This window comes from Terrapene carolina, unplaced genomic scaffold, assembly GCF_002925995.2.
Source record: "Terrapene carolina triunguis isolate 2854851 unplaced genomic scaffold, T_m_triunguis-2.0 Scaffold42, whole genome shotgun sequence".
NCBI lineage: Eukaryota > Metazoa > Chordata > Testudines > Emydidae > Terrapene > Terrapene triunguis.
The window spans coordinates 71349752-71360098 of NW_020664393.1; the positions used below are offsets into that span (position 1 = coordinate 71349752).

Here is a 10347-nt window from a genome sequence, read left to right on the forward strand (position 1 = left end):
CCCCTAACCAGCCCTCCATACAATTTTGGAAACCAGATGCGGCCCTCAGGCGAAAAAGTTTGCCCGTCCTTGATGTAGGCAGACTGAGGGCAGGTACTATACATGTTTTTACACAAAGTTCTGCTGGTACAAATTAGTCCTGACCTGCTAACTTACCACTGGCGTTCTCAAAAGACATCTCTGTCCAAAAGACCTGCTGTGGGACTTAAGCAGTCTCTAGTCATTGTGATTCCCTCTGTACTGGTGAATTTCATCAATAGCACAGTAGTGTCTCCAATCAGGTAGTGGTGGTGTGAAGTAGGTATACATCCATTGAGAAATAAGTTGAGCCTATCAATTTCTTTCACATGTTATATCAAACATATCTGAGGCCAGGTCTGCACAGCTGAATCTACTGTATTAACCTATTACAGCACCTATTACTTAATGCTTGGTTTGCTAAGAAATGACAGACTTCTAATGAAGAGATAGCTACAGGAGATTTTCCTTTGGGGGTGAGTGGGCGTGTGTGTGTGTGTGTGTGTGTCTCTCTCTCTCTCGCTCTCTAATTCTAATGAAAGGCTCCAAAATTTACACTCAAGTCTTTTATTTATCCACAGAACATGTATAATGCACGATTAAAAAGGTACATGTTCTATAGCACTACCTAGAGCTCAATCAAGTCTTATCCTCAGTTACAGGAACCCTCTCTAGGATTAAAAAGGTAATTCAGTGTACTTGCTCAGTAAGTTATTTTGCCTCTGCTGAATCTTCCAGCACGGCTGGTACTTATTGCTAGTTGGGAGTCGTGTTTTTTGTGATGAACACTTATGCCATGGAGACCACCAACTCTATATACTGCTTTAGCAACCACCTCTGAAGAGAGACCACCTGTCACATGCGACTACTTGCAGAAGCCACGGAAAGTTTTTCCCTTATAATTTAACTGCAAAGAAACTGTAAAGAGAGATGACCTGTCATCTGCAACCAGCAACCACATTTTCTTTACTCCCATTCATAAACACAAACCTGTAGGAGAAACTGATCTTCGCTTATCAGTAGGAGTCTAGTGTACCATATCAGGCCACCCTTACTTCTGCACTTTGCTGGTGATGGCATTGCTGGTGAGAATGGCTGAGCCGGGCACCCAGCCAGCAGCCAATGCTCTCCCATGTGCAAACCTTTGAAGAGTGACCACCTCTTCCAAGAGACCACTTTTGCTAACTCCCATGAGTGGTCGCTCTTGGCAGGTTTTACTGTACTGTAGTCTGTCAAGTGGCAATCAGAAGGTAATATTAAATCACTATTAACGAGACTGAATTTGAAGTGATGACCTAAAGGTGAGAGACTATTGCCAGTCTCCTACAATAACCAGTTTCCTTAGGGATGGAGTGTTTTATTGATGATCTACTGTATTTCCAATTCTGTTTTATTTGTTATGTGATTATTAATACATGCTTTCAAGATCTTAAAAAGAACTAACTCCGCAGATCCTTCTAATTTGTTCATAGGTAAGCCAGAATACCAATGACCAAGGAGCCTGCAAAAGTAATCACACAAATTATTACAAACTTAGAACAGAGGAAACATTTTAGTAAGTATTCATTAGCCAGTTTAACAGGGATAAATACATAACTATATTAAAGTGTTTGTCTTAGCTAGATTATAAGAAGTTTATGGAGGGTGTCGTATTGTATGTTGCCTATAGTTAAAGTTGCCCAGCCTTTCCCATAAAGACCCTCTTTCCAATTTATTTTGCTAAAATGTAACCCTTTGGGCTGAAATTTTCCATGCCAGGCATCTGCTGCAGGCTGAATTTTTTCAGAAAGTGTCAGCAAAAATTGTTCAGCTGTTTCCAAAAATGAAATTAGGGGAAAATACATAGTTTTGCCCATGTTAAAAGAAATTCTTACAACTGTTTAGATGAGCAGCTCTAATACCAACATACTTTGGAGAAAGGAATTGAAATGTGACAGGGTGCTTGTCTGTGTCAGAGATGTGCTTTTGCTTTTTTCTATGAAAAACCACCCAAATTTGGCCAAATTATAAACCTTTGAAAAAAAATCTCAGTTGGCACATGCTCAGTAGAGACTTGTTAGCGTTTGGCTGCTAAATTCCCTGAAGATTCCATCTGTACTGGTTATAGTCTAGCCCAGGGATGCAGTAGCTGAGCAGGACTTTCCTTGCAATTGTTCTTTACAGCTGCTGTGATACCAGGCACAGGAACTGAGAGCAGAAAGATTTTCTTTCCTGTGCTCTCTTTGCTGGTGCCCAGGTACCCTGAAAGAGGAAGCTGCTTGATTTGAATGCAGAGAACAAGAGTCAGACTGGGTGGGAAGGGAAGTGGGGGGAGTAGATTGGTGCCAGTGGGACTGGGACTACTTGGCAAAGGAGACTGGGAGCTGGGGAAAAGAAACCAGGGGATTGAGATAAGTGGGTGGGTAGAAGACTGACATTGGTCAAGGACCCAGAAGAGGGGGAGACTGGAACAAGGAGCCTGGGGGACGTGAGGAGGTGAGAGTGGTTGGACAAGAAGACTAGGGCAAGCAGAGTAATAAAATCACATTTGTTTTGGAATATAGTATCCACACAGAGAGTTACACTGTCATAGCTATAGCAGAATAATTATCCCGCTACAGCTATGCCTGTCTGCTTCCCTGTGTAGACAAGCACATGGCTTATGAGATCTGAGAACTTGACAATTCAGGATGAGTGAAGGCAGGCACATAACTAGACCCAAAGCTCTGTCAGTACACATCAATCTTGATCTGCAAAGCTCTGTCAGTACACATCAATCTTGATCTGCAACATCCCTATTATTCCAGGCCTGGAACCTCTTCTGAGCAAACACTAACGGTCATTTCAGCCAATGTGGTTGGTTGGTGGAGTGGACAAATGAGAACTCTAATCTAGCTAAGGAGTTTTTATGGTGCCTATCAAGAAGGTATTTAAACACTGAGACCAGTCTTTCCCATGTAACCGTAGGCAAGGCTTGGGTTCATGCCTCCAGATTTAAATGACTAGTGTACTAAGAATGCACACTAATTCACTTTATTTTAAAAACCTCATATTAATATTTTCCAAGTTTAATGATATAGTAAACGCAACAAAGGACTATGAAATACATATTTTAATATCAGTATTGCTGTAAGATGTTCTGTGTAGCTCTCTAATTGTTTTAGGACCCAATCCTGCAGGGTGCTTAGTGCCTCCTACAAAGCACTCCAACTTCAGTTCCCAGCAAAGTCAATGGGAATTGAAGGCATTCAGCATCTGGCAGGATAAGACTCTTAACGCATCTCAGGAAACCCTGTAGTTGTACAACACTGCATTACAAACTATCTAGTTGTAAAGAGTTTATACTAAAAGAGGAAAAGTCATTTACCATTCGCATCCAGGTTGGTAAAAAGCCTTTGTATAGAGACATAAATCCTTCACCTTGTATAGCCTGAATCAAGCAGTCTGCAGAAGACTTATACAGCAGTCCTCTAGCAATGAGGAAGGAGAACAAAATGAAGTTGGTGTTACAAATACACAAGTAGACTGTAGGAAATGAAAGTGTTTCAGCACCATCACCCCTGCCCAATATAACACCACCAAATCTTCCATCAGGGTAGCTCCTATGAAAGGTTACATTTAGAAACAAGATCCCTGGCGTAGACTCACTGAAGTCAATGAAGCTATACCAGGGATTAATTCAGCCCCAAAAGTAAACTATATGTAAAGCTCTCGCTTAGTTTAAAGTATAGTTATGGACCGTTACTACGAAAATAGCTTTTATATGCAAAAATAAACACCAAGACAATAAATCAGAAAGATAAGAGTAGACTAGAGACCCAAGGCCTGTTGTAGCGAAGAAATCAATGTGAATCTTTCCATTGACTTCATTGGGAGTTCAGTTCAGGTCCCAAATTACTACTGAAGTTGGGAAATACCCTCTCAGAAATATCCATACCTTCCCTGTTTATCTCTTGGTTGGTTCATTATCCGTGTTTTGACGACATCAGCAGGAGTTCCCAGGATAGCGGCTACCAGGCCAGAACACACACTGTCAATAAAAAACACTATTTGAAGAAAAAACACATCAAGGTTTATCATCCCAATTCAACCACCTAGATCTCAGTTTCAAAAATAAAGACATTTGTAGGGCTGTTGTCATTAAACCATGATTAATGCCTCATAACTTAATGTGGGTTTCCCAGTTAGGACAGAGCTGGGAAAAATTGCCTCAGCTCTGACACTCACGTATCTCCACTCAGAACCAGTTGCCCTGGCTTCATTGGTACAATGTGAGGCATGCGGGGTCAAGTGCCCCCCTAGATTTCTGCTTAGCCTGCCTGGTGGACGAAAGGAGAGGGGCTCCCTTCTCTTGCTGCACCTGCACCCCGGCAAACTCCACCCTTGTCCCTGGCAGCCGAGCCTGGGCGGGGAGCAGAAAGGGCAGGACCGGCAATTCTGTGCAGCACAGCAGCTGCCCGTGAGAGAGCCTGGCTACGGCAGTGGCCTGCCCTGCCCCCTCTGCTCCCCACCTGGGCCAGGCTGCCAGGGACTGGGCCCGAGCAAGCCAGAAATGTGATGAGGGAGGGAGGGCTCCAGCTCGCTCAGCACTTGTCTTGGACAGCCAGGCTGGGCAGGGAGCAGAGGCGGTGGTCCAGCCTGGGCCACCGCCCCAGCCAGGTTCTCTCTGGCAGCCGCTGTGCTGCACAGAGTCAGAGACCCGGAGTGGCCAGTTTCAGCTGCTGTAAGAAGCTGCTCCGTCCCGCTCCCTGCCTGGGCCCAGCTGCCAGGGACAGGTTCCGAACGTGCTTGGGGAGGCGCACTGGGAGAAGGACAGAGCCCCTCCCATCCCCACAGGTAACTGCTGGGGCGGGGAGAGCGGGGCGGCCCCAGGTAGGGTGCAGGGCAGGGAGGTCGTTGGGCAGAGGAAACACATGGGGTGGTCATGTGTCCTCCCTTTAGATTGTGCCCCCTTCCCCCCCCCCCCCAGTATCAGGAGGCACAAGTCATCATGAGGTAGTACATATCCTTGAAGTACAGCTGGAAATCTTGTGGAGCATGGGACCTTCCTAAGGGAACTACATGCACAAATACTCAAACACCAGGAAACTCTCTCTGGGAAAATACAGTGTATGTTGGTACTGTAGAATCACACCATAATAGTTCTGTGGAGCCAAGAATACAACAAAATAGAACAGTAGGTTATACTGGGACAGAGGAAAAATGAATAAAGACCAGATGGGATAATGGAAGGTAACTGGTATAAATTAGCATTGCTTCACTGACTTTAATGGAGCTATACTGATTTACAACAGCCAAGGATCTGGCCCGTCACTAACAACTCCCAAAATGCAATCCTAATCCATTTAAAGTCTTGTAATTTTGGATATGTGTGACTAGTGAAATTAAGGCAACCATGGGGATTACAGTGCATCACAAACTGAATGAGCCAAAAATGTCATGCAGTTGTGAAAAAAGCTAATATTTTTTCAAGTGTATTAACAGAGTGTCATGTGTAAGACACATAGGAGGTGGTTGTTCTGCTCTACTTGGCATTGATGAGGCCTCAGCTGCAGTGCTGAGTCCACTTTTGGGTACCACACTTTAAGAAAGAAGTGAACAAAATGGAAAGCCTCTGAAGGAGAGCAACAAAAATAATAAAAGATTTAGAACACCTGACCTATGAGGAAAGGTTCAAAAAGAACTGGGCATGTTTAGTCTTGAGAAAAGACGACAAAAGGGGGCCCTGGTAAGTCTTCAGATATGTTAAGGGGCTGTCATACAGGACTGTGATCAATTGAGTTCCCTGTCTACTGAAGGTAGGGCAAGAAGTCATCAGCTTAATCTGCATCAAGGGAGATATAGTTAGAAATTTTCCCCTAATATAGTTAAATACTGGAATAGGTGACCAAGGGAGGTTGTGCAATCCATCATTGGAGGTTTTTAAGAACAGGTTAGACAAACACCTGTCAGGGATGGTATATGTATACTTGGGCTCACCTCAGTGTAGGGGGAGAAGGGAAGAGACTAGATGACCTCTCTAGGTCCCCCCTCAAACCCAACATTTCTAGGATTCTGTCAGTCAAAGTGATTGGAAAACACTAGAAGTGACATACTCTGCAAGATTAATGGTCTTTCTAGTTTAGGAGCCAATCTTTGACAGGGCCAGATACTTCAAAGGAAAATATAAAAGCACCATAACAGACAATTATGCAATATCATGCCTGAGGGAGAAGTTTCTTCCTAGTCCCAGTGAGTTAGTGTTTGTTTTATATCCTGACATATTAGGGCTGATATTCTTCTCTCTCACCATTTGGCACATTTAAAATTAGACTGGACAAAGCACCAGAAAAATCTAGAAAAGGGAAGAATCCTGCACTGGCAGAGATGAGGGGACAGATCATCTTTTTTCTTTTTTTCCATGTTATGGGCCATATTCTTTGCTGGTTTAAATTGTCATAGCCACACTGACGTCAATGTAGCTATACCAGTTTGCCCCAGCTGCAGATCTGATCCTATGATTCTAGTACCTAAATTGTGCCAGGTCTGAGGGGGAAAAAAAACGATTTAAGGACCAAATAAAATCAACTGGAAAGAGAGAGTTATCTGCATGACACATCCACAATTTCTATAACTGGGGGGAACATGCTGCTGCTGAACCTGTTAATACCTGGATCACGAATTGATTACACAGACATGTATAAAGCAATTCTGCTTAGGTCAGCCATAGCACTGAATGTAAGAACAGGGGATGACTCCCCACCAAGGAGAATTTCAAGGTGGGTAAAACAGTAAGCAAAACAAACCACAAATTTCCTAAGCCCTGGAGGGGGCTCATGTCCCAGAGATAAGCCCTATGTGCTTATTATGAAGAGTTGCCATGTACATGTAGAGGGCAGAAGACAAAATGCAGATAAAGTAGTTTAGGACCTAACCCTACCAGATCATTTAAGGTATCACCTACATTTTTCCATACACACAGATTCATTGGTCTCCAGAGAAGCAGCCTATGGAGAGAGGCCCAGAGAGCCATCTACAGTGTGTCTGATTTTAATATTCCTTCCATTGAGCAGATGGAATGAGATGGGGAGAACTAGATCTCCTGAGTCCTAGACCATTGCCTAAACTGCAAGACTATCCCTTCCTTCCTCTCTCCTTAGGATCCTTTAGGATACTGACACCTTTATTGGAATATTATTTGCCTTGGTGCTCAAGAGGCAGTATACCATCCTATTCTCTACATCTGGCCCACTTCTGCCTAGGATCAAGTTCTTCACCATGGAGACACCTATCAACATTAGGTGCGTCTCCTGTTCTTTCTAATAGTTCCCTTTCAGTTCTTGCTTTTTGGTTACTGGTCAGCTACTGTCTATTCTCTGTCTGCTCGTGCTCTACCTCCAGGCAGAATACTTAGTCACAGAATTCCAAATATACTGTGTATAATTTAACAACAACACCTAGCACTTTCATATGCAATCTCAAAGTGCTTTGCAACATTGGGTAAGTAGCATTATTCCCAGCTACTGCATGGGTAACTTAAGCAACAAGAAGTGAAGTGACTTGCCCACGCTTACACAGCAAGTTACTGGCAGAGCTGGAAATAGAACCCACGTTCCCAGGTCGCAGTTGAGTGTCCTGTTATGGCTACCTCTGAAGAAGCAATAATTATTGGAAGACAGAGGGAAGCAGCAATGTGATTGTCCTGAAAATGATAACATCACTGAGTGATTAGCTTGTGGCTAAAAGTTCTCCTTAGAGATGTGGGAGGGGATAATAAAATAAGGCACCTTGCAATGCTGTGAGTCACACTATTGTCCTGAAGTGGTGTGTTCAGAAGTAAAAAATGTTTCACTGAGTCATAAGTAGTCAGATCTGTAAAGAGAGTAATTAGTAGAAAGAAGAATAAATGAGAAGTTACATGGTATTCAGCCTCCTTGTTATTGATTTAGGAGATAAAGACCTGAGCTAAATAAATCCCTGGTGTAACCACTGACTACAAGACTTGCACCAGGCTGGCATAGACCCTGTTCCCCTTTACTACTGCCATCAGCTACATCTAGAGCCTCATCTCTGCTTTCCCCCTGCCTCCATCACAAAACATATTATTGGAGTACGCATACAGAATAATTGAACTCTCTCTCTTCCCGAAACCACCCACCTCTCCTCCTGTTTAACAAGAAAACAGTAACTTGGAAAACACATTTCCAAGGGGAAATTGGGCAAAAATGTTGTCAAACAAAATTGGAAACATTCATATAACTCTAAAAAGGATTTTTTTTTCTCTTCTCTGTCACTTTTCTTTCTCTGGGTAAGCACCATTATCCCCATTTTGCAAATGGCAAAAATGACAATAGAGGGCATAAGAGTCTAAATTGGGATAACTTGATGAGGGGTTGGAAGGAAGTGTAAGTTAAAGTGACTAAGGATTTAAATGAAGACCAGTAGTCTCCTAGAAAATTAACGGTAGATTTAGGAATAGAAGACAGGTGTCCTGACCTTAAATTTGGTGCTTTATTTACAGAACCATGCTGACTTCCTTAGTACTTTATAGTAGGGCTGTCAAGCAATTAAAAAAATTAATTGCGATTAATTGCACTGTTAAACAATAGAATACCATTTATTTAAATATTTTTGGATGTTTTCTACATTTTCAAATATATTGATTTCAATTACAACACAGAATACAAAGTGTACAGTACTCACTTTATTTTGGATTACAAGTATTTGCCCTGTAAAATAAAAGAAATTGTATTTTTCAATTCACCTAGTATAAGCACTGTAGTGCAATCTCTTTATCATGAAAGTTGAACTTACAAATGTAGAATTATGTACAAAAAAACCTGCATTCAAAAATAAAACAATGTAAAATTTTAGAGCCTACAAGTCCACTCAGCCCTACTTCTTGTTCAGCCAATCGCTCAGACAAACAAGTTTGTTTACATTTGCAGGAGATAATGCTGTCCACTTCTTGTTTACAATATCACCTGAAAGGGAGAACAGGTGTTGGCATGGCATTGTTGTAGCCAGTGTCGCAAGATATTTACGTGCCAGATGTGCTAAAGATTCACATGTCCCTTCACGCTTCAACCACCATTTCAGGGGATGTGCGTCCATGCTGATGATGGGTTTTGCTCGATAACAATCCAAAGCAGTGCAGACTGACGCATGTTCATTTTCATCATCTGAGTCAGATGCCACCAGCAGAAGGTTGATTTTCTTTTTTGGTGGTTCGGGTTCTGTAGTTTCTCTTTAAGACGTCTCTTTTAAGGCTTCTTTAAGACTTGCTCTTTTAAGACTTCTGAAAGCATGCTCCACACCTTGTCCTTCTCAGATTTTGGATGGCACTTCAGACTCTTAAACCTTGGGTCGAGTGCTGTAGCTATCTTTAGAAATCTCACATTGATACTTTCTTTGCATTTTGTCAAATCTGCAGTGAAAGTGTTCTTAAAATGAACATGTGCTGGGTCATCATCTGAGACTGCTATAACATGAAATATGTGGCAGACTGCAGGTAAAACAAAGATGGGGACATATAATTCTCCCCCAAGGAGTTCAGTCACAAATTTAATTAATGCATTATTTTTTTAACGTGCATCATCAGCATGGAGGCATGTCCTCTGGAATGGTGGCTGAAGCATGAAGGGGCATATGAATGTTTAGCATATCTGGCACGTAAATACCTTGCAATGCCGGCTACAAAAGTGCCATGCAAATACCTGTTCTCACTTTCTGGTGACATTGTAAATAAGAAGTGGGCAGCATTATCTCCTGCAAATGTAAACAAACTTGTTTGTCTTAGTGTCTGGCTGAACAAGAAGTAGGATTGAGTTGACTTGTAGGCTATGAAGTTTTACATTATTTTGGTTCTGAGTGCAGTTATGTAACAAAACAAAACAAAAAATCTACATTTGTAAGTTGCACTTTCAGGACAAAGAGACTGCACTACAGTACTTGTATGAGGTGAATTGAAAAATACTATTTTTCATTTTTACAGTGCAAATATTTGTAATAAAAATAATATACACTTATTTCAATTACAACAGAGAATACAATATATATATGAAAATATAGAAAAACATCCAAAATATTTAATAAATTTCAATTGGTATTCTATTGTTTAACAGTGCGATTAAAACGGTGATTAATCACAATTAATTTTTTTGAGTTAATTGCGTGAGTTAACTGGAATTAATCGACAACCCTACTGTATAGTGTTTTTCAGGCCAAATTTGTAAGGTGGTAGAAGTTACATGTTAGTAAATAGATGTAAGTAAATCTGAATTGGTATAGCTTTTTTTCTGAGGGATGGAAAGACTAAATTAAAGTGTGTGTGTGTGTGTGTGTGTGTGTGTGTGTGTGTGTGTGTGTGTG

The 10347-nt window shown here is 41.7% G+C and overlaps 1 protein-coding gene across 2 annotated transcripts in view; it reads right to left on the reverse strand.

The window, feature by feature from the left end:
- Positions 1 to 25: 25 nt before the first annotated feature.
- SLC25A27 (solute carrier family 25 member 27) overlaps positions 26 to 10347 on the reverse strand; it is a 27775-nt gene continuing 17453 nt past the window's right edge. For both annotated transcript variants that reach the window (XM_024215739.2, XM_024215738.2), the window contains exons 6-9: positions 7764 to 7848; positions 3935 to 4027; positions 3365 to 3467; positions 26 to 1519 (exon numbers count right to left, since the gene is read on the reverse strand). In XM_024215739.2, coding sequence (XP_024071507.1) covers positions 1448 to 1519; positions 3365 to 3467; positions 3935 to 4027; positions 7764 to 7848 — 353 coding nt within the window. In that variant the 3' untranslated portion in view covers positions 26 to 1447. The remainder of the gene's footprint in view (positions 1520 to 3364; positions 3468 to 3934; positions 4028 to 7763; positions 7849 to 10347) is intronic.